This window comes from Bos indicus x Bos taurus, chromosome 20, assembly GCF_003369695.1.
Source record: "Bos indicus x Bos taurus breed Angus x Brahman F1 hybrid chromosome 20, Bos_hybrid_MaternalHap_v2.0, whole genome shotgun sequence".
NCBI lineage: Eukaryota > Metazoa > Chordata > Mammalia > Artiodactyla > Bovidae > Bos > Bos indicus x Bos taurus.
Window position 1 is genome coordinate 9,920,975 of NC_040095.1, and position 27,007 is coordinate 9,947,981.

General features: G+C 42.0%; 3 protein-coding genes and 1 long non-coding RNA gene across 7 annotated transcripts in view; 2 read left to right on the forward strand and 2 right to left on the reverse strand.

The window, feature by feature from the left end:
- The window catches only part of BDP1 (B double prime 1, subunit of RNA polymerase III transcription initiation factor IIIB), an 85,260-nt gene extending 81,504 nt beyond the window's left edge, over positions 1–3,756 (reverse strand). Inside the window, exons 1-2 of one of the 2 annotated variants that reach the window (XM_027520525.1) lie at positions 3,159–3,755; positions 1,469–1,745 (exon numbers count right to left, since the gene is read on the reverse strand). In XM_027520525.1, the coding sequence (XP_027376326.1) occupies positions 1,469–1,745; positions 3,159–3,370 (489 nt within the window). In that variant the 5' untranslated portion in view covers positions 3,371–3,755. Of the gene's footprint in view, positions 1–1,468; positions 1,746–3,158 lie in introns of both variants that reach the window. The other variant, XM_027520526.1, reaches the window with a different exon arrangement.
- A 5,957-nt stretch (positions 3,757–9,713) lies between these two features.
- Positions 9,714–13,534, forward strand: LOC113879117 (small EDRK-rich factor 1). Its single transcript, XM_027520382.1, has 3 exons — positions 9,714–9,889; positions 10,889–10,997; positions 13,268–13,534. Exons 1-3 carry the CDS (start codon positions 9,883–9,885, stop codon positions 13,338–13,340), a joined length of 189 nt encoding a protein of 62 aa, XP_027376183.1. The 5' UTR covers positions 9,714–9,882; the 3' UTR covers positions 13,341–13,534.
- A 2,485-nt stretch (positions 13,535–16,019) lies between these two features.
- On the reverse strand, positions 16,020–23,851 carry LOC113878922. The gene is made up of 3 exons (XR_003507165.1): positions 23,737–23,851; positions 21,713–21,827; positions 16,020–16,711 (listed from the first exon to the last, which is right to left on the reverse strand). It is a non-coding gene; the product is annotated as an uncharacterized LOC113878922 (long non-coding RNA).
- A 33-nt stretch (positions 23,852–23,884) lies between these two features.
- Positions 23,885–27,007, forward strand: part of LOC113878920 (survival motor neuron protein) — a 32,535-nt gene continuing 29,412 nt past the window's right edge. For all 3 annotated transcript variants that reach the window (XM_027520096.1, XM_027520097.1, XM_027520095.1), the window contains exon 1: positions 23,885–24,008. In XM_027520096.1, coding sequence (XP_027375897.1) covers positions 23,934–24,008 — 75 coding nt within the window. In that variant the 5' untranslated portion in view covers positions 23,885–23,933. The remainder of the gene's footprint in view (positions 24,009–27,007) is intronic.

The following is a 27,007-nucleotide window of genomic DNA, read 5'->3' on the forward strand; positions in this document are numbered from 1 at the left end:
TATTTGAATGAGATAGACATAAACCACGAGGAAGGACTTCCCTGGAGGGCCAGTGGTTAGGACTCCACGCTTCACTGCCCAGAGCAAGAGTTCAATCCCTAGACAGGAAACTAAGATTCAGCAAGCCTCAAGGCGTGGCCAAAAAAAAAAAAAAAAAAGGCACCAAGATAAGGGCCTTTCTCTTAGTTAAAAAGGGAGGCACTCTACAAACTAATAATAAAAGTTGACATTTGCCGGGCTTACTAATTGGTAGACACTAGTCTAAATGTGTTTTACCCATATTAACTCATTTATGCTTCACAACCTTCCAATGCAGATGGACACTATTACCAGTCTATTTTACAAATGAGAAAACAGACATGGAAGATTACTTAAATTGTTCAACATCACATATTAATAGTAAGGGAGGACTCTAAAGTTCAGCCCTTAAGTATCAAACTCTAGAGGTTACATGTTTCACTACTCTGTTACACTGCACTCAGAAAAAGAATGCAGACTCTATTATACATATACACATGTATTTCCCCCATTCATAATTTCCCATATTGTCAGTTTAGAAACAGAGAAGGCAATGGCACCCCACTCTAGTACTCTTGCCTGAAAATCCCATGGACGGAGGAGGCTGGTGGGCTGCCGTCTACGGAGTCGCTAAGAGTTGGACACAACTGAGCGACTTCACTTTCATTTTTCACTTTCATGCACTGGAGAAGGAAATGGCAACCCACTCCAGTGTTCTTGCCTGGAGAATCCCAGGGATGGGGGAGCCTGGTGGGCTGCCATCTATGGGGGTCGGACACGACTGAAGTGACTTAGCAGCAGCAGCAGCAGCAATTTAGAAAATATTACTAATTCATTTTGCTCAACTACACGTGTCATAATTCAAATGAATGTAACTCAATTGGACATCCTCGCGAAAAATCTCACTGAAGGATTAGTTTATAAATACATTTGTTTGTGTATCTGTATATGTGAGTGTGCAAATGTGAAACTTCTATCTGTGGCCTCCACCAAAAAGAATGAAAGATACAGATGAATAAAATACAGAAAAATTAATACGGGGCAAAAATAGCTTATAATTCCATTGTGCTTCTCAATCATTCTCTCAACAAAGGGAGATACTCTATTAATACGAGGGATCTTATTTGGTTTTGTTTCCCATATCAAAATGCTATAGATGCTTGGGACTTCCCTGGTGGTCCAGTGGCTAAGACTCTGCTCCCAAGGAAGAGGGCCTGGGGTCCCATCCCTGGTCAGGAAACTAGATCCCACATGCTACAACTCAAGAGTCCACATGCCACAACTAAAGATCCTGTAAGTTGCAGCGAAGATCAAACCAAGGTTCACCGCAGCCAAATAAAAAAAAATTTTAATGTTACAGATGCTTATTTTTCCTCCAAATGACAAGTCGACTAACATAAAAACAGAAACCTAGAAGGCAACAGTCAAAATTCTGATTTTTCTATCATACCTTCTCTTTCCTCAATTCTTCTTTTAACATTTCCCTCAGTTTCTGGGCTTTGTATATTCGGTATCTGTCTGAACATGGCTGTTTCTCTTTTGTTGGAACAGGGTTTGGCTGTGGAGCTTCTTGATTAACTGTAGATAATGGATGAGGTTCTGAAGGAACACTGACACTAGGTTTGACCAGACTAGAAGTAGTTGGTATTCGCTTTCTTCTCTGTGAAACAGTAGAGGAAGGCTTACTGGATTCTTCAACATCCTTCCCATCATCAGTCTTTTCAACACTGTTGATATTTAAAAAGAAAAAAAAACGGTATTATGGATCTTCTTTGAAACATTCTAGTACTAGTCTGACAAAAATTCAAAACAGCAAAGCCTTTTGGATTATTAAAATCATAATCACTTATTAAAAATCAATGACTTAAACAGAGGTTGCAATAAGGAGAAGAACATACAATCTATGGGCTCTTACAATTAGCAAAGACCCACCCAAAAAATAGGAAATATATGATAAAAAACACACATATTCCCAAAATGTCAAGCTGTATTCTTGAACTTAAACAGATCAAGACTACAGAATGAGTAATTTTGTAAATTATCAATAATCGTGCATCACATGTACATTATCTCTGTGAACTTTATTAATTTAACAGCTGAAGCCCAGGAACACTGCCAACTGCAGCTGGTCCCAACACTACAGTAACTGCTATTTGTATTCCATTGTTGGGAGAAATTCTGAAAAAATTCATGTAAAAAACTTGGAAATTACTAAGTACCAGTTTGAGATCAACAGAAGTCAGGCCAAAAAAAGGAATAAAAAATAAATTGTCACCTTCCTGTCACAATATAAAAGAAATTTATGCCATCTCACTGTTATTTAATAGGGTTGATTTTCATTGGTCCCCTCACATTTATAGTATAGAAACAGAGATCATTATTAGCTTAACATATCTTAACTTTAACTACTTTGTTGCCTCACCTTTAAACACCTAAAGATAGGCAACTATTCCGCATGTCCTGTGCAAGACAGTTTTTATCAGTTATCTCTAATCTCCACAATAACTCTTGAAGTGAGAGTTATCCCCACTTTGCAGATGAGTAAATTCTGCCTGAGCAAAGTCCATAAATTGTAAAATAAGTAGAAGAATCCTGAATCCAACTGTGGTACATGATACATGCTTTTCTGTTCAGACAACAGATTCACCATAGTTAAAGGGGCACACCCACAAATCAAAACAAGTAACCAGACTTCCTTTCCACTGACATAAATCAGCAGAATCAAAATAACACTGCTTTTCTTTTAAAAATAAGTGTTTTCAAGATTAAAAAAACAAACAAATTTACCCACTTACCCCTACAATGTACTTCAAAAGGATCAAAACAGTGGTAACCTACACGCTCTAAAGAATAGTACCACGTGTGAGTTTTCCCGAAGACGGTTAGACCGGGATTCCTCCCACCACCACTTGAAGACATGGTCCTCTCCCCGAGAATCTACACCCTGTAACAAAACCCACACCTGCCACACCGTGGTCAGAGGGACCAACTGCACTTGGCAGCGTGTTCGTGGGCCTCAACTGTCAGGCTTAGTGCAAGCGAGGGAGTACTTCTACGGTAAACTTTCTTTGCTCAGCTTCCAGGTGACGCGCCCGGAGAGGCAGGGGCAAATGAAAATGCTCCCCTCTGCGAGCACTTACCTGCTCTTGGGAGTCTTTTCTTGGGGCTGCGCTTCCCCGAAATCCACCGGGGGCACATCTGTGGACTCCGCCGGCTTCGGAGCAGAGGCCGCGGCAGGCTCCTGCGGCCTTGGAACCTCTTGTTCACGCTGGGAACTGGGGGCGGTGGAGGCCCTGGCGCCTGCTCCGGGCCTGACATTCGGCTTCACGCTAAGGCGTGCCCTGCGGAACATGGCGGAGCCAGGGGGCCCGGGGAGGCGGCCCCAGGGCCGCTCGCAGCCCCGAGCCCCGGCCGCTGCCCGGAGAGGGCTTTAGGAACTACGCCCTTCTCACAAAGCCACACCACCAGCCCAGCGGCCAGCTACCGCAATTTCGCGCCCCGGCCACCGCCCGGGATCTCCCGCCGCCGCCTCTTCTTCATGACCCTGCTACACTAATAGCTAAGTTTTCTCCTATACCTTGCTCCCCCGCCCTCGGAGGGCGCCGGAACTGATTACGTCATCATCCAGCGCCGGAGAATGACGTACAGCGACCGGAGCCATGGTAACTGTCAAGCTAGGGAGCCTGGGTTACCTGAGAACCGGAAATACTGAAAGAAAGACTTGTGGCAGTGTGCTCTTCTCTCTCCAGGGGTCCTTAGGAGGCGTTCAAAAGAGGAGAAGGAAGTAGTAAATCCCTCAGCCCACACTTTTACGGAAATTATTAAAACTGCTGGCCTTGGGACTTCCCTGATGATCCAGTGATTCCATTGCAGAGGGCACTGGTTCCATCCCTGGTTGGGCAAATAAGATCCCACCTGCCAGGTAGTGTGACCAAAAAAATCCTTTTTAAACTACTGGACATTTTTAGTGAAAGTGAAGTGGCAAAGTCGTGTCCGACTCTTTGCGACCCCATGGACTGTAGCCTACCAGGCTTCTCTGTCCATGGGACTTTCCCAGGAAGGGTACTGGAGTGGGTTGCCATTTCCTTCTCCAGGGGACCTTCCCAACCCAGGAATTGAACCCGGGTCTCCCACATTGCAGGCAGATGCTTTATTCTCTGAGCCACCGGCCATTTTTAGAGGGTCCTGTAGAACACTGTCTGTTCGTCACCACGTCCTAAGGCTTAAAAATTCTAAATTGAAGGGACTGCTCTGGTGGTCCAGTGGTTAAGAATCCTTGATCCAATGCAAGGTACATGGGTCTGATCCCTAGTCCGGGGACTAAGATTCCACATGCCAAGGGGCAACTAAGCCCCTGCACCAGATCTATTGAGCCCAAACTCTAGAGCCCACAAGCTGAACTACTGAAGCCCTTGGGTCCTAGAGTCTGTGCTCAGCAACAAGAGAAACCACCACAATGAGTCCCTGCACAGCAACTAAAGTAGCCCTGCCTCACCACAACTAGAGAAAAAGCCCACCAGCTGCAACAAAGACCAGCACAGCTATAAATAAACAAACAAATAAGGTAAAAAATAAAGTTCTCCAAAAAATTCTAAATTGAGTAGAATGTAGATTAGAAATTCAAGTGTGAAGAAAGTGGTAACAGTTAATTTCCAGAAAGGGAACTGTGTTTCTGAGAAGTAAGTCATGGGAAGAACAACATTCATTGTATACCTTGTTTACTGTTAAACGTGAATATAATCTCTGTTCAAAAATTATTATAGTTAATGAGAATTCCCTGGAGGTCCAGTGGTTAGCACTCTGCACTTTCACTGCCAAGGGCCCTGGTTTCATCTCTGATCACGGAACTAAGACCCACAAACCTTGTGACACAGTCAAAAATTAAAAGAAATTTAAAAGTTACTATAGTTAAACTTTGTCAATTAATGTGAGCATTCTTAATATGCTTCAAGAGGGAGCAATAAAGCAATAAGCAAGGAATACTGGGTGGGAGAAAAAAATTCAACAAGTGAACAAGATAATTTAAGAATTATTAAATGCCATGAAAGAAATTTAAAGGAAATTATGACAGAGGTTAACAGGAGGCTGGCTTACCTTATGCAGGGTGGTTAGGGAAGTACTCTATGATGAGAGGGAAAATGTCCAGAGAACAGACTGACTCTGTAGATTGTGGGCCTGTGTTCGAACTGGTTATACAAGTCCCCTGACTCATAGGTGGAAAACAAAGACCTGACTTCCTTCTTAGAAGGAGAAGAAAATTCTATAAGAACATCTTACTACATTAAGAACAAAATGTCAAAGGAATAAAATCCTGAACTGATTAAAGAGATTGCTAGTTCATCCAGAAACAGAAAGAAAAGAGACAAGTGTTTTTAAGAGTAGGAAAACAAGGCTGAAAAATCAGAAGAGATTCCTTTAAGACTGAGAAGGAAATGAAGGTCTGACATGGTCTCCCTCCAGTACTCTGGAGAGGGAACAAGACCTCAAACACACCTCAGAGAGCTCAGTTCAGTTCAGTCCAGTTGCTCAGTTGTGTCTGACTCTGCGACCCCATGAATCACAGCATGCCAGGCCTCCCTGTCCATCACCAACTCCCGGAGTTCACCCAAATCCACGTCCATTGAGTCAGTGATGCCATCCAGTCATCTCATCCTCTGTTGTCCCCTTCTCCTCCTGCCCCCAATCCCTCCCAGCATCAGAGTCTTTTCCAATGAGTCAACTCTTCGCATGAGGTGGCCAAAGTACTGGAGTTTCAGCTTTAGCATCACTCCTTCCAAAGAAATCCCAGGGCTGATCTCCTTCAGAATGGACTGGTTGGATCTCCTTGCAGTCAAGGGACTCTCAAGAGTCTTCTCCAACACCACGGTTCAAAAGCATCAATTCTTCTGCACTCAGCCTTCTTCACAGTCTAACTCTCACATCAATACATGACCACTGGAAAAACCACAGCCTTGACTAGACGGACCTTTGTTGGCAAAGTAATGTCTGCTTTTCAATATGCTATCTAGGTTGGTCATAACTTTCCTTCCAAGGAGTAAGCGTCTTTTAATTTCATGGCTGCAGTCACCATCTGCAGTGATTTTGGAGCCCAAAAATATAAAGTCTGACACTGTTTCCACTGTTTCCCCATCTATTTCCCATGAAGTGATGGGATCAGATGCCATGATCTTTGTTTTCTGAATGTTGAGCTTTAAGCCAACTTTTTCACTCTCCACTTTCACTTTCATCAAGAGGCTTTCTAGTTCCTCTTCACTTTCTGCCATAAGGGTGGTGTCGTCTGCATATCTGAAGTTATTGATATTTCTCCCGGCAATCTTGATTCCAGCTTGTGCTTCTTCCAGCCCAGCATTTCTCATGATGTACTCTGCACAGAAATCAAATAAGCAGGGTGACAATATACAGCCTTGACGTATTCCTTTTCCTATTTAGAACCAGTCTGTTGTTCCATGTCCAGTTGTAACTGTTGCTTTCTGACCTGCATACAAATTTCTCAAGAGGCAAGTCAGGTGGTCTGGTATTCCTATCTCTTTCAGAATTTTCCACAGATATTAAGAAGAGGTGGCAAGAATACACAGAAGAACTGTACAAAAAAGATCTTCACCACCCAGATAATCACGATGGTGTGATCACTGACCTAGAGCCAGATATCCTGGAATGTGAAGTCAAGTGGGCCTTAGAAAGCATCAGTATGAACAAAGCTAGTGGAGGTGATGGAATTCCAGTGGAGCTATTTCAAATCCTGAAAGATGATGCTGTGAAAGTGCTGTACTCAATATGCCAGCAAATTTGGAAAACTCAGCAGTGGCCACAGGACTGGAAAAGGTCAGTTTTCATTCCAATCCCAAAGAAAGGCAATGCCAAAAAATGTTCAAACTACTGCACAATTGCACTCATCTCGCACGCTAGTAAAGTAATGCTCAAAATTCTCCAAGCCAGGCTTCAGCAATATGTGAACCGTGAACTTCCAGATGTTCAAGCTGGATTTAGAAAAGGCAGAGGAACCAGAGATCAAATTGCCAACATCCGCTGGATCACCGAAAAAGCAAGAGAGTTCCAGAAAAACATATATTTCTGCTTTATTGACTATGCCAAAGCCTTTGACTGTGTGGATCACAATAAACTGTGGAAAATCCTGAAAGACAGCTCAAGGACTTGACAAAAATAACCCCTGCTGAAGATATCTCAAAAATCTTAGAGCTACCGCCAGAACCATACAGCTTTGGACAGCATATTCTGGTATACACTGAAGACACCAGACCTTTCCCCTAATGTTCTGTTTCACCTAAGAGTCTATGGTATTCACACAATTCTGCAGGTAAAGAAGTAAAAAATGACTAGGATTTAATTTCCTATTTGTAAAGAGATGGGACTAGAGTCAGATTCAATTTTACTATTTAAGATAAAATCATAAGATATTTTTACATATCAAAGTTGGTATAGTCTTACCAGTATTATAATTTTAAAAGTCCCCAGGTTTGTCTGGCAGACACACATATTACTTGTATACATAGTATATATCATGTGTATCCCTGCAACTCAATAACTATAGTTGTAGCTACAAAGAAAAAACTCAATTAGACTCTTAAGACCACACACAGAAACAACTCTACCACTTAACTTTAATCCCAAACTCCCCTCCCTTCCTCTTTAGATGATCTCTTTATCTCTATAAAGTGCCAGAAAAATCAATCTTTCCCCCTGCTCAAGTTACTGCAGAAGAGGACTCTACGTGGAAACAGACACCTGGCCTGTGAGGAGTACTGAGGAGGACGAGTGGAATTCAGGGACAATGGTAAGCAGGAAAGGCTCTGGGAGGTTGAAAGAATGATGACAAATATAACTAACACGTGAGTGCATTCCCGTGCTGGGCACTGAGCACTTCACATATACTCATTCGATGAGTGAAGGAGGCACAATTACCTCCGCAATTTTTAGGTAAGAAAGCTTTAATGCAATGAAATAACATTCCCAAGTTCACACACCTACTCATTGGGAAAGCTGGGCTTTCAATATCCAGACATTCCACATCCAGAACCCTCAAAAAGTAGTTTTTATGAGGTGAAATAAAAATTGTTGAAGCTTGGTCATATATACTTAGAGGTCCATCATGGTATGTTCTATACTTTTTTATATATATGAAACCTTCCAAATTAAAAACTTTAAAAAAAATAGGGTGATTTTAGGGTGTCCAGACAAACTCTACACATTTCTCAGTTTGAAATAGAGGAATAAACAAAGAAAATAAGCACCAATCATCCATGTCTGTTTCTAGCAATGGCAAATGCTCCATGGCTTTTATGTAAGTTTAGGTTCAGTTCAGTCGCTTAGTCGTGTCCAACTCTTTGCAACCCCATGGACTGCAGCACGCCAGGCTTCCCTGTCCATCACCAACTCCCAGATTTTACCCAAACTTATGTCCACTGAATTGGTGATCCTCTGTCGTCCCCTTCTCTTTCCCAGCATCAGGGTCTTTTCAAATGAGTCAGTTCTTCGAATCAGGTGACCAAAGTATTAGAGTTTCAGCTTCAACATCAGTCCTTCCAATGAACACTCAGGACTGATCTCCTTCAGAATGGACTGGTTGGATCTCCTTGCAGTCCAAGTGACGGTCAAAAGTCTTCTCCAACACCACAGTTCAAAAGCATCAATTCTTTGGTGCTCAGCTTTCTTTATAGTCCAACTCTCACATCCATACGTGACTACTGGAAAAACCATAGTCTTGACTAGATGAACCTTTGTTGGCAAAGCAATGTCTCTGCTTTTTAATATGCTATCTAGGTTGGTCATAACTTACATTCTCGGCTATTTTGAATTCGTGATAAGACTGCATTCCCTAGCACTCTCTCCCCATCACACAACCCAAGCACAGATCCACAGAACTCTAAAGTACTATCCACCGTGACAAGCGCACTGGGATCAAATGGGAAATGAAGAGACTTTGAGAGTCCTTTTTAAATTTGAATCTCACTTCTACCAGTCCCTACTTATTAGGTCTGCGCTTCTGGTCTCAGAGTCTCAGGCTCCTCTTTCCTAAAATGAGAAATAAGCCTACCTTGGGCTTCCCTGGTGGCTCAGATGGTAAAGAATCCGCCTGCAATGCTGGGAGACCTGGATCCGATCCCTGGGTTGGGAAGATCCCCTGGAGGAGGGCATGGCAACCCACTGCAGTGTTCTCGCCCGGAGAATCCCATGGCGGTCCCTGAGGGCGCAGAGTCGGAGACGACTGAACAACTAAGCACAGCACAGCACAAGCCTACCTTGAGGCTTGGTGCGTGAATAAAGAAGGAAAAGATGTAAAGGGCCAACACTGCCTTTCACAATTAACCTTCAACCTGTTCTGTCCCCCTTCTCTCTGTTCGGCATCTACAATGGGATGCGGTGAAACAACAACAAAAAAACTAACGTTCTTTGTCGAAAAAGTTATAGATACTGTTGTGTTTACGTCTTTACCAAAAATATGGGGGCTAGTGAAGCCCCAGTGCCCCGGATACAGAGGGGAAAATCCCCAAACGCCTATACATCTCTCAGACTCAAGGACCCGCTTTCAGGACGCTACCAAACTTGCACAGCCAAAGAGAACCCTGAAACCAACCTACGGCGCTACTCTGGCAGCTGCGGCTTCGGAGCCCCAGCAGAGCACAGCCCCGCCCCCCTGGCCGCGCACGCGCAGTCACTCGCCGGCCACGCCGGCGGCTGTTGTCGGGTCTCGGTGGGCGGGGCCGCCGGCAGAGCCCAGGCGTATCCCGGCGAGGGGCCGGCGGGGACTTAGTCTTCCAGATCAACGGGTGGGGACGGCGGCTGAGCGTGCGAGGCGGTCGTTGCTTTTCCGAGTCGCTCTCTTCCAGGCTCGGTCCGGTTGTCATCATGGCCCGTGAGTGTGCGGACGGGTAGGGAAAGCGGCGGGGAGTGTCCTGCGAGGAAGTCGAGCTCCGCGGCGTGGCGGGCGAGGAGGCAGGGGCGGGCTGGTGAAACCCCTTCGGTCTAGCAGCGACGCGGACCAGGTTTTTAGTCCGCGGAGGGAGAGGGGCTTTGGAGTCTGGTCCGGCCTGAAAGGTCCGGCAGGTAGGTGTCCGCCTCACTGGGGCGAGTTGACACGTAAGGAACCCCTCCCCGGAGGCGAGGTGTGTGGAGATCCCAGGGAGCGAGGTCCTAGGTCTGGAGGTGGTTTATGCTGGTACTTACTACTTAAAGTCCTGAGGCCTAACGAGCACTGGGTCTCCTCTCTAGTTCTTTGTTTGGCTCTGGAAGGTACTGTCTTGGAAGCAGCTGTATTTGCTCGCTTAACGGTTGAATTACAATGGGCCAACTTATGCGAGGGCTTCTCTGATGGTTTAGCGGTAAAGAACCCGCCTGCCAATACAGGAGATACAGGCTCGATCCCTGGGTCTGGAAGATCCCCTGGAGAAGGAAATGGCAACCCACTCCAGTATTCTTGACTGGGAAATCCAATGAACAGAGGAGCCTGGCGGGCTACAGTCGTCGCAAAAGAGTTGGACACAACTGAGCGACTAAAAATAACAAAATGTGTGCGAGATATGATCTGTGGTATGGATCTTTCTCTCTTCATCTCAAAAAGCCAGACTTTATTTTAGGATACTGGTCCATATAGACAGACCATTGGAATGCTTCTTTTAAGAGGTCTGGTATTTATAGTCAGGGAGCACCTTAACGGGTACCATAATATTATTAAGACCTTAAGTATTTACCTTTAAGCTTCCTTCTTGTCCTCAGATCCCTAAACACCTTTCCATGCAGTACTCTGCTGGCTCATCTTGTCAAAGGCAAACTTCAAATCCTTTTAAATAAGAGCCCTAGAATGGAATTATCAATTTTGGAGATGGAAAAATAACATGGCTGTTTCTCTTTGTAGGTGGAAATCAACGAGAACTGGCCCGCCAGAAAAATATGAAGAAATCCCAGGAAATTAGTAAGGGAAAAAGAAAAGAGGATAGCCTGACTACCTCTCAGAGGAAGCAGCGGTAAGTGATAATGAAGGAATTCTCAAGTCACAGAAGTTTTCATTCTGAAGAATGGAAAGCAGTTTTTAAGTCCTTAGTAGAATGAGGCCTAACCTGCAGGAACAGGTAACAGTTGCCTATCGGTTATGTGCCAGTCATACTAAAACTATGTAGGGTAGTCATTATCCCAACTCATGGATGAAGAATTTGAAGCTCTCAAGCTATAATTTGTCTTGCAGAGAATTTCATTCAACTCCACAACAACCATAAGAATTTCATTTAGCTTCTGTGTGCAAAGCATTGTTAGGTGCTAAGGATAAACATTTTCAAAGCAGACAACCTGCCTATACTTGTCTGTATGACAGGTCACCAATTATATTGATAACTCTTTTGAAAAAGATACAAAGTATATGTAGTTATATCTTCAGAAGCCACTGAATTGGAGAGAATGCAGATATACAGCCTTGATATATGACTATAAATGACAAATAATATAAAGTTGCTACAGAAATACTTTACAGCTTAAGGGTTTTTTAGGAAAATCATTCATTTTTCTAAAAAAAAGTTAGCAAAATTTAATTTTTTTCTAAAATCAAATTTTGTTGTCCATGTGAAACTTGGAGATCAGGTGAATAATTGATGACACAGGGTTCATTATGGCTTCTCTGCGGTCCTCAAGCCTGGCTACACATTAGAACCACCTGGGAAACCTTCACGTCTGCTCAAACCTGTGCCTTACACCCAGTCCTGATTTAATCGGTCTGGGGTTGGACATTAAAAGGTGCTTTAGGGAGACTTCCCTGGTGGTCCAGTGGCTAAGACTCTGTGCTGGTCCTGGAATTAAGATCCCGTATGCCACCATGCTACAGAGCCCCCAGAAAGGTGCTCTAGGTAGTACATTTTATTATACTTAAGTTAAACCTGACTTTAAAAGTTCCCTAGGTGATTCTGATATACAGCCAGAGTTTAATGAGGTTGAATCCCGTAATTACCACTTCACATTTTCTGTGACATTTATTGTTAAAGTGATAAGCTTTGCTTTAAATTTGCTTAGATAGGAGTAGAGGTGAACTAATCAGCGGAGTGATACAGGTCAGTAACGCTGAAATCATATTTTTGTTGGGAGACCTAGTACAGCGTGGCTTAGTGATAGCCACTGCGTAATGACTACCCACTATTTACAAAGCTCTGTGCTAGGTGCTCTATATCAACCTCTACTCATTACAATCATGAAAAGCAGTATTAGCCTCAATGCATGCAATGAGAGAGTGAGGCTCTGAACTTCAATAACACTACTAGAGTCATACAGCAAACACAGCAGAGTTTGGTCACAAACAGAAAAGTAACTTTTTATTCAGGATACCTCATTTTTTGGGGGTAACTGTCTTGTTTTTCCTTCCTTCTCATTCTTTATTTTTGCTATTGGCTTTACAGAAATGTCTGAATGACATGGACAGAGCTACTTATCCTGAATTAAAGCCTAATATGAAATATGCAGTGACAATATAGGAAAGAGCCTTGACTTTGAAACTGGACAAACCTTGGTTTTTATGATTTGAGGCAGATGAGTTAGCTCTAAGCCTTTAACTTTATAACCTGAAACATAAAGACAATAACTCAAAGTTGTTGTGGGATTTAATTCAGAGCCAGCAAAGTGCCTGGCACATTGGAGCTGTTGAATATATAGTGGTGTAATATGTTTTTAATATGGGCTCATGGACCATCCAGCCCAGGTAGTTTGGTCTTAGTTCTTAGTACTTGCTGTTCAACCAGAGACACAAAGGGTTAAGAAAATGCCCTGAATATCCTGCTTGAGTGTAATCCATTTTTCATCACTAGCTATTTGGCTTTTGGCTTGTAAGAAACTGAATTGCTTAATATAATGACATCTATGTCCTAATCCTAGGTATCATTTAAGATAACTAGAACACTTCTGAAATGCCCCTTTCATGAAAAAATTTAGAGTGAATTAACTGTGTTGACAACCAAGAATAACTGCCATTATTTCTGCATATAACTGCCTCTTGTCAAATGATGTGTAGATGTGTGGTATATATGAAACATAAGGACACACACACATACCTGAACACAAACTGTATTCAAAATAAGACTTCAAAGCATTTCTGTTCTTTGCCTTCCCATTCATTCCATCTCCACCCATGAAAATGGAAAGACATGAAACTGTATGTCTTCTTTTAAATTGTCTTCTATGATACTGAATGGATTATTATAGAATACAAGGGAGAACATAATTTTTCTGTAACGACTTACAGCCTTTTTCCCCATTATAGGGACTCTGAGATCATGCAACAAAAGCAGAAGGCAGCCAATGAGAGGAAGTCTATGCAAACAAGAGAGAAATAATGACTATCTGGAAAACCTGGGTGCTACTGCTAACTAGGTGTATCATAAGCTCTATGATCAAGATTTTGTAGAGTGAACAGTCAGTACATATGTTATATCCTTATAAAACTATTTTAAACTTTTCCTTTCAACCTGACTTAGTGTGATGTTTCAGAACCACTCTTCAAAGAATAAAACACTAACCATGCATATGACATATTAGTGAACATTATTTTTTTTATCAGCAGTGAGCATTTATATAATTTATTAGAAAGGTAATATGATCAGGTAATAGGATCATGTATACAAATCTAGAATCTTTGCCATAAACTTTGTTAAAGTAGATCTTTAAAGTCTACTTTATAATATATAATAGTATAATAGTTTATATATAGCATATAGTAATATATATAACATAGTATAGCAGAATTTAAGATACATTTATCTAATTTTGCTTTGTAATCAACTAGTTTGCTTGAAGAATTTACAAAATAGTGCAAACCACTTGGAACCACAACTAAAAGAAGGTAAACTAAATGAAGTCTCAGTAAGAACTCACTCACAGCTTTAAAATTTTCTGGAATGAGTGCCTTTCTTAATAGGCTTAATTTTTTTAGAGCAAAATTAGGGTCACAGCAAAATTTATTAGATTTCTGGTATACCCCCTGGCTTTACTCATGCATAGCCTCCCCATGATGAACATCCCCAGCCAGAGTGGTACCTTTGTTATAACTAATGAACCTACATTGACACATCATTATCACCCAAAGTACATAGTTGACATTAGGATTCACTCTTAGTGTTCTAAGAGTGCCTCTTTTCCTATGATACGTTAGTATTTTTTATTGCAGTCTAATTGTTTACACATGTAAGTGAAACTATACGGAATTTGTCTTTGTCTGACTCCACTAAGCCTAATTCCCACCAAGTCCATGTACATTGTTGCAAATGGCAAAATTTCATTTTTTTTTAATCACTGAGTAATATTTGTGTGTATGTGTGAATCTGCACGCACATATATACCACATCTTCTTTATCCATTCATCTGTTGATTGGACACTAGATTGCTTCCATATCTTAGCTATTGTAAATAATGCTGCTGTGCACATTGGGGTGCGTGCATCTTTTCAAATTAGTGTTTTCATTTTCTTCAGATACTCTAAAGAGTGTTATTGCTGGATCATATGGTGTTTCTATTTTTAGTATTTTAAGGATCCTTCATGCTGTTTTCCACAGTGGCTACACCAATTTACATACCCAAACAACAGTGTACAAGTGTTCCCTTTTCTTCACACCCTATGTTTTATGTTTTTGATATATTTTATATCTTTTTATTTTATGCATTACTTAGCGTCTAATTGTAGTTTTAGTTGCTTTTGTTTTTAACCTTCATACTAGCTTTTTACTGGCTGATCCACTGCCTTTATTATCTATATTTGCCCATTTTAATCTGTTCTGAGACTCTTCAAAAATTTGTGACTTGATTTTAAATTTGGAAATACATTAACTTAGAGAAACTGACGTTTGAAACCTCATTCTATTCTAAAGTAAACATGCATATTTATTGCAAGAAGAATAAAAATATGAAGTGATGAATAACTTTAAAATATTACTCAAATATTTGATTTTTCACATCATACAATTCAGGTTTTTACTAATCATCTATTACGTCTACCACTACATGAATGGACAAATCTTCAAGAGTTCAGCTAACATCTTAATGATAGTTCTAGTGATCTTGTGATAGGTCACTTACCCATGGTACCAACCATAAACAGGACGGAATCCTAAGTGTCTCTAATACGAATAAGGCAAACATGTTTTTTAGCTTGAGTTATCTTCATATTAACAAAGATTTTCAGTTAAAATAAAGCTGTGTTCTATTGTGGGGGTTACCTTTCATCTTCAAAACTTTATATGATGGAGGAACTTCCCTAGTGGCCCAGTGGTTAGAGGTCTGCACTTCCAATGCCAGGGGCATGGGTTTGATCCTGGCCAGGAAACTAAGATCCCACATACCACATGGCAAAAAAAAAACCACACCACTTTATTTGATGGTGCTCACAAGGTCAAAAGGACTACAACAGCTTAAGTTACATTCCAATGAAAGATACAATGAAGAAGACTGATTGTACCACAAAGATTCTTTGAGTCTGATTTCTGTAATTCTATCTCCAGAATTTCTTTACAGACTGATAAGCCTTGAGTACAAAGAGCTTATTATGCTTGAAGCCGCATCCTTTCTTTTTTTTTTTTTGGCCAAACTGAGTGGCATGCAGCAGGATCCTGGTTCCCCGACCAGGAGTCAAACCCACTCCGTCTGCAGTGGAAGAGCAGAGTCCCAACCCCTGGACCCCCAGGGAAGCCCCCCTTTATTTCCTTTTTTAAAAGATGAGTAATTTTCATGTCTAAAATTTCCTGTGGAGAGGAATGACTTTGGACTTTTCAAAAGTTCATTCTTGAGACTTCCTTGCTGGTACAGTGGTTAAGACTCATAGCTTCCAAAGTGGGCAGGGGTGGGGGGTAGGGATGGTTTGACCCCTGGTCAGGGAACTAGTAAACAAACAGTAAAGAATCTGCCTGCAATACAGGAGACCCCAGTTCGATTCCTGGGTCAGGAAGATTCTCTGGAGAAGGGAATAGCAACCCACTCCAGTATTCTTGCCTGGAGAATTCCATGGACAGAGAAGCCTGGTAGGCTACAGTTCACAGGGTCACAAAGAGCTGGACATGACTGAGCGACTAACACGTCACTTGAGGGAGCTAAGATCCTACAGGCCCTCAAGGCATGGCAATAAATAATTAAACGTTAATTCTCAAAAATCTGGAGAAAATTTCCATCTTCAAAAGAATATAGATATTGATAAGGAAGATTTCTAGGTTGTAACTAATCATTAAAATTTAAATCCAAAACAATGCTTTTTGATTAATTTTTATGGCACTTACTTGAATGAATTCATTGTTGAAATAAAGTACTTGGTCTTTTTAATCTTTTTAAAATTTTTAGATAATTATAAATTCATATAAAATTCTTCATAAAGAATAAGAGAAATCCTGTGTATTTTTTTTTTGACCATGCCTTGTGGCCTGTGGGATCATTTATATACACATATGTATATACATATACATACATATTATATATATATACACACACATAATTATCTAACTATGTATATATTTATTTTTGGTTCTGCTGGGGTTTTGTTGCTGTGCAGGCTTTGCTCTAGTTGCGGTGAGCAAGGCTTACTCTCTAGTTGTGGTGTGCAGGCTTCTCCTTGTGGTGGCTTCTCTTGTTGCTGAGCATGGGCTCTAAGGCTTCAAGTATTTGTGGCGGACAGGCTTAGTTGCTCTGCAGCATGTGGAATATTCGCGGGCCAGGCATCAAACAAGTACTAGAGATAACAAGGGAACACTTCATGGAAAGATGGGCACAATAAAGGACAGAAACGATATGGACATAACAGAAGCAGAAGATATTAAGAGCTGGCAAGAATACATAGAAGAACTGTACAAAAAGATCTTCATGACACAGATAACCATGATAGTGTGATCACTCACCTAGACCCAGACATCCTGGAATGCGAAGTCAAGTGGGCCTTAGGAAGCATCACTACAAACAAAGCTAGTGAAGGTGATGGAATTCCAATGGAGCTATTTCAAATCCTAAAAGATGATGCTGCACTCAATATGCCAGCAAATTTGGAAAACTCAGCAGTGGCCACAGGACTGGAAAAGGTCAGTTTTCATTCCAATCCCAAAGAAAGGCAATGCCAAAGAATGCTCAAACTACCGCACAATTGCCCTCATCTCACATGCTAGTAATGCTCAAAATTCTCCAAGCCAGGCTTCAAAAGTATGTGAACCACGAACTTCCAGATGTTCAAGCTGGATTTAGAAAAGGCAGAGGAACCAGAGATCAAATTGTCAACATTGGTTGGATAATCAAAAAAGCAAGAGTTCCAGAAAAACATCTACTTATGTTTTATTGACTATGCCAAAGCCTTTGACTGTGTGGATCACAACAAACTGGAAAATTCTTCAAGAGATGGGAATACCAGACCACCTTACCTGCCTCCTGAGAAATCTGTATGCAGGTCAAGAAGCACTTAAAAATGGACATAGAACAACAGACTGGTTCCAAATAGGGAAAGGAGTACATCAAGCTTGTATATTGTCAACCTGCTTATTTAACTTATATGCAGAGTATATCATGTGAAATGCCGGGCTAGATGAAGCACAAGCTGGAACCAAGATTGCCGGGAGAAATATCAATAACCTCAGATATGCAGATGACACCACTCTTATGGCAGAAAGCAAAGAAGAACTAAAGAGCCTCTTGATGAAAGTGAAAGAGTGAAAAAGTTGGCTTAAAGCTCAACATTCAGAAAACTAAGATTATGGCATCCAGTCCAATCATTTCATGGCATATAGATGGGGAAACAATGGAAACAGTGAGAGACTTTATTTTGGGGGGCTCCAAAATCACTGCAGATGGTGACTGCAGCCATAAAATTAAAAGAGGCTTGCTCCTTGGAAAAAAAGCTATGACCAACCTAGACAGCTTATTAAAAAGTAGAGATATTACTTTACCAACAAAGGTCCGTCTAGTCAAGGCTATGGTTTTTCCAGTGGTCATGTTTGGATGTGAGAGTTGAACTATAAAGAAAGCTGAGGACGGAAGAATTGATGCTTTTGAACTGTGGTGTTGGAGAAGACTCTTGAGAGTCCCTTGGACTGCAAGGAGATCCAACCATCCACCAGTTCATCCTAAAGGATATCTGTCTTGATTATTCATTGGAAGGACTGATGCTGAAGTTGAAACTCCAATACTTTGGCTACCTGATGCAAAGAACAGACTCATTTGAAAAGACCCTGATTCTGGGAAAGATTGAAGGCGGGAGGAGAAGGGGACAACAGAGGATGAGATGGTTGAATGGCATCACCGACTTGATGGACGTGAGCTTGAGCAAGTTTCGGGAATTGGTGATGGACAGGGAAGCCCAGTGTGCTGCAGTCCATGGGGTCACAAAGAGTCTGACACAACTGAGTGGCTGAACTGAACTGAGGCATCAAACCTGTGTCCTCTGTATTGGCAGGCAGATTCTTATCCACTGGACCACCAGGGAAGTCCTGTTATGTTCATTTTTATAGAGTTTATGGAAACTGAGGTGTTTTTTTTTTTTCCACCCCGCCCCGAAACTGAGGTTTTGATTAAGGACTTTCCCCAAGGTCACCCATCTAGTTAGTGGCAGGTTAAGAATATGAATCCAAGCAGACTGAATTCAGAGCTTCCAGAGTTTGGACATTTGTTCAATATTTATTGGCTCTTTTGTTTTTTTCTTCTATGACTAGCTTACTTTGCTGTTATTTGTATTTGACCAAGCTTTTTTTATATATATTAAAGAATATTCACTTTTCTTGTTACAAATATTTTCTAAATTATTGTCCTTTCATTTTACTTACGTCATTTTTGTCAGTTATTTACATAATCAAATGCCTAGTTTCTTTTTTTAATTGAAGTATATAGTTGATTTAAAATGTTGTGTTTCAGGTGTACAGCAAAGTGATTCAGTTATACATACATACATGTATATTTTTTTCAGATTCTTTTCCTTCATAGGTTATTACAAAATATTGAGTTTCATAGTTCCCTGTGCTATACAATAGGTCTGTATTCATTATCTATTTTACATCTAGTTGGGTGTATATATTAATTCCAAAATCCTAATTTCTCTCTCCCACCCCCGTCCCCTTTGGTAACCATAAATTTGTTTTTTATGTCTGTGGGTCTATTTCTGTTTTGTACATAGGTTTCTTTGTATCTTTTTCTCTTAGATTCCACATGTAAGCAATATTACATGGTATCTTTCTCTGGCTTACTTCCCTTAGTACAGTAATCTCTAGGTCTATCCATATTGCGGTCAATGACATTGCTTCCATGTCTCAGCTATTGTAAATAGTGCTCCAGTGATTATTGGGGTGCATGCATCTTTTTGAATTATGGTTTTCTCCAGATGTATGCCCAGGAGTGGGATTACAGGATTTATGTGGTAGTTCTATTTTTAGTTTTTTAAGGAACCTCCATACTGTTCTCCATGGTGGCTGTAGCAATTTACATTCCCACCAATAGTGTAGGAGGTTCCCTTCTCACCACACTCTCTACAGCATTTATTTGTAGGGTTTTTGGTGATGGCCATTCTGACCAATATGAGGTGATATCTCATTGTACTTTTGATTTAAATGTGTAGTTTATTAACTGAAGATGCAGACTGACAACCGGCAGACTTGTCCTGACATGTTAAAATTTTTTACTGTGAACTTGAATGCCTTTGTTTAGGATGGGAAGTAGGTGGAGTGAGTGGGGGTGCGGAGGTATGCAGAGGGGTAGTCTTGAGTTAACTGATTACAGTACCCAGCACCCCTTATTGCTTACTCTTTACTCATCTCCTTTTCCTGCTTGACCCCCAAAAGGTATTTGAGTTTTCAGTCCTTGCATAGTTTCTTATTTCTGTCTTAAAATCTCCCCCATCCCAAAGGTTACTTTATAAAAAGTCACCCAGAATGTATTTTGGTGTATGATGTGAGGGAAATGAATCCAAACTTTACATATTGGATGAGTGATTATATCTATGTCATTTATGAATTATGCTACTATCTGTCCATAATATCAAATATTCTTCCAAAACATCCTTTGGAATTTTCAAATTTCTGCTGCTTTAATAGTGAGCATTCTTGTACACAAATCACTGACACATCTCTAATATCCTGATCTATCCTTCAGATAGACTCTGAAGATGAGGTAAAAGGAACTACTTGGTTTTGGTCTTTTGTTTATTGGCTGTTGTACATGACAATACCGATATATATTACCCTAAGTGGAAACTTGTTCACTAATCATTTGAGTAACCTACTTGATCATGGCAAGTTCCAAGATTCACCAAATGTAGGTTTTTGGTGTGTAAATGCCATATGCACAAAGACTGGTTCCAGTTCATGAAGTTAAGGTTTTTTCTTTTAAGGTTTATTTTATAAACATGTATGAAAAGTTCTACATTATTGTTGGTCAAATTACAGAACAATCTGCCTTGAAGCCAGTATACAGTTTTAAAGATCATCAGAGACACTCTGTTTTTTTAGGTCTTCAAAGAAAAAATGGTTTGACTTGTTTTACTTCTTGTTATGTAAGATTTAAAAGCATATACATCAACTTATTTGTGCAGCAATTAATTAATCTATGAAGCCATGATTTACTGTTAAAGTTAACCCACACCGTCTGTTGGCATTTCACGATAACTTGAAAACAGCTCCAGTGACAGTGGGAAGGCAATTTTAAGCAAAAGAGCTGTTACTGGGAAAGAGTGGTTTCTTTCAACAGCCTACTTTGGAATGCTGTCAATTTCCTCACCAACTGGATCAGATGCTAAGAAATGGCCCAACAGTCCCTTTTCAGTTCCTCTTTGCTTTCTGCCATAAGAGTGGTGTAATCTGCATATCTGAGGTTATTGATATTTCTCTTGGCAATCTTGATTCCAGCTTGTGCTTCATCCAGCCTGGAATTTCACATGACGTACTCTGCATATAAGTTAAATAAGCAGGGTGACGATATACAGCCTTGATGTACTCCTTTCCCAATTTGCAACCTATCCATTGTTCCATGTCCATTGCTAAGTGTTGCCTCTTGACCTGCATACAGATTTCTCAGGAGGCCGGTAAGGTGGTCTGGTATTCCCATTGTTGAAGAATTCTCCACAGTTTGTATTGATCGACAGAGTCAAAGGCTTTGGCATAGTCAATTAAGCATATATTTTTCTGGAACTCTCTTGCTTTTTCAAGGATCCAACAGATGTTGGCAATTTGATCTCTGGTTCCTCTGCCTTTTCTAAATCCAGCTTGAACATCTGGAGGTCTACTTAATGAAATTCTTTCTCACGCAAGTACAATTTATACATTTGTGAATAACCTTCCTCTAGTAGGGGTCGCAGAGTCGGACATGACTGAAGCGACTTAGCAGCAGCAGCAGCAGTAGCAGCAGACTAGCCTACTGACAGAAGTGTCAAAGCTGGGATGGGGTCGAACAATTCATTGATTTACCAAACACTTTTTAGGCATCACTTACTCTGAACTGGCCTCATGAGAACAGAGATAAAACGTGAAGACACTTGCTCACAGGGGCTGCTAGCAGGAAAAACAGAATATGAAAATAGTGTTGTGTGTACAGGACAGAACCACCAGGACTAGCCTGTAAGAGGGTCCTAGGACCTTAGAGAATGGAGCCGTTCTTGCAGTAGGGGGAATTACACATTCAGCCATGTGTATGGGGCCCCTGCCTCGTGTCAGGCAAGGTACTCAGACCTGGGACCCTCCATGATTGTGATGTTAAATGTAATACTTACGTAAGTGCCTTCAAATCGGATGAAATGGTTTCCTTTGAAAATCCACTACCCTATGCTTTGAGTGCTTTGTCTATCATGTGCAATAACTTTGTATAATCCATATAGTGATTCAAATCTGGATGTCACCATCAAGAAAAAAAGAACATGTTTTCTCTGATAACAAAAATTGCTGTAGTTCATTTTTATTGAGGAACCAAGTAAGGGGAAATTTTCTGGTAAGTAGAAATACTTTTTCAACAAAGAAATTTGCCATTAAACACTAATTAAAGCTAATTCCTCCTTGAAAACATGCTAAGTGAAGAAAGGCACAAAAGATCATATATGATGCCATTTACATGAAATATCCAGAGCAAGCAAATCTAGACAGTAGGTTAGTGGTTGTGAGGGACTGGGAAAAGGAGAGCATGTGGAGTGACTTTACTGGATACAAGGTTTCTTTTGAGGGGTGATTAAAACATTTTGCAATTTAGTGGTGGAAATGCACAGTCTTGTGACTATACTAAAACCCGCTAAATTGTACGCCTTAAATAATGAATAGGCTCCCTTGCCACAACTAGAGAAAGACCATGCAGCAAGGAAGACCCAGCACAGCCAAAAGCCATCAAATTTTTTTAAATGATGAGTATTATAAAATGTAAAGTCTATCTAAAAAATTTTAAAAAGAAACCTGGTTCCAAACTGTTTAAACTTCTGCATCATACTGCCATTGTGAGAATTATGACTGAAGCGTTTAAAAAATACATCTATTTCTGGTATCTACAGAAGCCGAAGGGAGCCCTCAAATTTCCCTGACTTTTAAAAAAAATTCACTTACAATAGGAACATGGAAGCCATTTAGCAAGTCTAAATGCTCAATAAGGAATACTGGAAAAGTATAGGGCAAGCTTCTACAAAGAACTAAAAACCTGCTTGACCCATGTAAACACAAAGATTAAAAAAAAAAAATACAATTCATGGTTTTAAGTTCAAAAAGTCACAAGAAGATTTGGGAGAATATTAAGCCAAATGCTATGGCTGGGCCGTTTTAAAGGAATGCTGGATTCCAGATAGCTGTGTAAATGCTCTGTGCCTCGGTTTACTCAACTTTAAATGGGAACACCTTGCCAGTCTAAGTCGCTTCAATCGTGTCCGACTCTGTGCGACCCCATAGACGGCAGCCCACCAGGCTCCCCCATCCCTGGGATTCTCCAGGCAAGAACACTGGAGTGGGTTGCCATTTCCATCTCCAATGCACGAAAGTGAAAAGTCCGACCCTCAGCAACCCCATGGACTGCAGCCTTCCAGGCTCCTCTGTCCATGGGATTTTCCAGGCAAGAGTACTGGAGTGGGGTGCCATTGCCTTCTCCGATTAAATGGTAATAACAGCCCCTAATTCAAAAGATTGTTGTGAACGTAAGTACATAAAAGGGCTTCCCAGGTGGCGCTAGTGGTAAAGAACCTGCCTGCTAATGGAGGAAACGCAAGAGATGTGGGTTCGATCCCTGGCTTGCGAAGATCCCTTGGAGGCGGGCACGGCAACCGACTCCAGTATTCTTGCCTGGAGAATCCCCATGGACAGAGGAGTCTGGCGGGCCACAGTCCATAGGGTCGGAAAGAGCTGGACATGACTGAGGACCCACACATCCTTCCATCCTTGCCAATGTAGAAGACTGCAAGAGATGCAGATTCAATCCCTGGATGGGGACCATCTCCTGAAGGAGGAAATGGCAACCCCCTGCAGTCTGGAGAATCCCATGGACAGAGGAGCCTCGTGGACTACAGTCCATAGGGTCACACAAAGTCGGACACGGCTGAAGCAACTTAGCACAAGTACATGAATGTCTTAAAAGCACTTTTTAAAAAAATGGCAGCTATATAATTATCGGTTAACAATGGACCAACTTTTACTTCTTGCTTACCCATATTTTCTAAGTGACCTGCAACGAACACCATTTTTCTAAGAGGACTTATTGTTTAAAACAAAAAACGGGTCGAAACATTCCACGAGCAGACGAAAGAGTGAGATCAAAGAACTTAAAGGATACAGAGAGGGCACACCAACGCGCCCGACGGAAGCCGACGGAGGCAGGTGGCGCCCGCGGGCGGAGAGCACGCGGGGCACCCCGGACGCCGGCCGGCAGCCTCCGGCCGCCATGCTCTTCCGGTCCCAGAGGCTGGGCGGCGGAAGTCGTCACTCGCCGAGGGACGGAACCCACGCCGCGCACCCGGCGGCAGGCTAGCCATGGCGATGGGCGGAGGCGGCGGCGGCTTCCCGGAGCCAGAGGACTCGGTACTGTTCCGGCGCGGCACTGGCGAGGTGAGGTTGAGGCCCCGCTGTCGCCCACCGACCCCCGCGCTCCTTCCCCGGCCGGTCTGCTCACTGCGCGGCCGTGATCCGCATGTTTCTACATCTTTCCCCACCTTGGAGCCTCAGCCTCAAGCTCCTTCTTCGCCCAGTTTGGGCTCCGTAATGACTTTGAGCGCTGCCGCCACTTGACTGTCCCTTGGCTGTCCACCCCCTAGCTCTGAGAGGGGGTGGGACCTGTGTGGGGACAGGCCAGGGCGAAGCAGGGAAACTAGTTAGGTGTTTATTGAAATGATCCAATTGTTAAGCCGTGAAGAGCAAAATCACTTGGATTCTGGATATATTTTGAAATCGGAGGCAACAGGTTGTGCACGTGGATACAATAATAGACGCGTGAGAGGAAAGTGAAGGATAACTCCAAGATTGTTCTGAAGAACTAAAAAGATTAAGTTGCCTTTTACTAAGATGGGGAAGACTACACGTAGAGCAGGTTCATAAGGGGGTAAGATTTGAACTCATTCTTTAAAAAAAAATATTTTTTTTAACTTTTGTATTGGGATATGGCACCCAACTCCAGTACTCTTGCCTGGAAAATCCCAGGGACCGGGGGGGTGGGGGGGTGGGTGGAGCCTGGTGGGCTGCCGTCTACGGGTCGCACAGAGTCGGACACGACTGAAGCGACTTAGCAGCAGCAGCAGCAGCATAGCCGATTAACAGTGTTGTGGTAGTTTAGAACTCATTCTTGAGTGAAATGTGATTGGAGCGAGTTCAAGAGTCGGAGAGGAGAAATTCAAGGCAACGCATATAAGCAAATATTTCAAGTTTTATTGTGGGTACTGGAAGATAGAGAAATCAGATGGAGAGGGAGTGAGATAAAGAGGATTCTTAATTGGTTTTTTATTTTGAAGATGGGAACAATGTTTCAGCATGTTTGTGGACTAATAGGAAAGATCCAATAAGGACGATATAATTGATTTCGCAGAAGAAAGAAGAGGATTGCAGCAGCAATGTTCTAGAGTAGGTAGGAGGGAATGGATTTGGCCTTTGTTAGAAATATTGACAGTTCAGTTGTATGGGTACAGATTTGTGTGGATGGGCAGATAGAGTGGCAGGAGATTATGAAAATTCTGTTTTGATTGTTGCTATTCTCTCAGTAAAAGAAGCAAGTCATCAGTAGTGAGGAGGGAGCAGGGGTCAGGTGTTGGAGGTTAGGGGAGAGAGAAGGTAGGAAGTGAGCCTCTAGGAGACTGGGTGAGTGTTGGATTAAATGTAGTGGAATTGTTGCTAGGAAACATTCAAGGCCTACTTCAGATTTGTGGTTATGAATTTAAAGGAGACTAGATAGTATGATTGTTGCTCAGTTGTGTCCGACTCTTTTCGACCCCATGAATCCCAGCACGCCAGGCCTCCCTGTCCATCACCAACTCCCGGAGTTCACTCAGACTCACGTCCATCAAGTCAGTGATGCCATCCAGGCATCTCATCCTCTGTCATCCCTTTCTCCTCCTGCCCCCAATCCCTCCCAGCATCAGAGTCTTTTCCAATGAGTCAACTCTTGACATGAGGTGGCCAAAGTACTGGAGTTTCAGCTTTAGCATCATTCCTTCCAAAGAAATCCCAGGGCTGATCTCCTTCAGAATGGACTGGTTGGATCTCCTTGCAGTCCAAGGGACTCTCAAGAGTCTTCTCCAACACCACAGTTCAAAAGCATCAATTCTTTGGTGCTCAGCCTTCTTCACAGTCCAACTCTCACATCCATACATGACCACTGGAAAAACCATAGCCTTGACTAGACGGACCTTTGTTGGCAAAGTAATGTCTCTGCTTTTCAATATGCTATCTAGGTTGGTCATAACTTTCCTTCCAAGGAGTAAGCGTCTTTTAATTTCATGGCTGCAGTCACCATCTGCAGTGATTTTGGAGCCCCAAAAAATAAAGTCTGCCACTGTTTCCCCATCTATTTCCCATGAAGTGATGGGACCAGATGCCATGATCTTCGTTTTCTGAATGTTAGCTTTAAGCCAACTTTTTCACTCTCCTCTTTCACCTTCATCAAGAGGCTTTTTAGTTCCTCTTCACTTTCTGCCATAATGGTGGTGTCATCTGCATATCTGAGGCTATTGATATTTCTCCCGGCAATTTTGATTCCAGCTTGTGCTTCTTCCAGCCCAGCATTTCTCATGATGTACTCTGCATATAAGTTAAATAAGCAGGGTGACAATATACAGCCTTGACGTACTCCTTTTCCTATTTGGAACCAGTCTGTTGCTCCGTGTCCAGTTCTAACTATTGCTTCCTGACCAGCATACAAATTTCTCAAGAGGCAGGTCAGGTGATCTGGTATTCCCATCTCTTTGTAAAGCGTCTGCCCACAATGCGGGAGACCCAGGTTCGACTCCTGGGTCGGGAAGATCCCCTGGAGAAGGAAATGGCAATCCACTCCAGCACTCTTGCCTGGAAAATCCCATGGACGGAAGAGCCTGATAAGCTACAGTCTGTGGGGTCGCAAAGAGTCGGATACAGCTGAGCGACTTCACTTTCACTTGAGCACTCTTTGGCATTGCTTTTCTTTGGGATTGGAATAAAAACTGACCTTTTCCAGTCCTGTGGCCACTGCTGAGTTTTCCAGATTTGCTGGCATATTGAGTGCAGCACTTTCACAGCATCATCTTTCAGGATTTGAAATAGCTCAACTGGAATTCCATCACCTCCACTAGCTTTGTTTGTAGTGATGCTTTCTAAGGCCCACTTGACTTCACATTCCAGGATGTCTGGCTCTAGGTCAGTGATCACACCTTCGTGATTATCTGGGTGGTGAAGATCTTTTTTGTACAGTTCTTCTGTGTGTTCTTGCCACCTCTTCTTAATATCTTCTGCTTCTGTTAGGTCCATACCATTTCTGTCCTTTATCGAGCCCATCTTTGCATGAAATGTTCCCTTGGTATCTCTAATTTTCTTGACGAGATCTCTAGTCTTTCCCATTCTATTGTTTTCCTCTATTTCTTTGCACT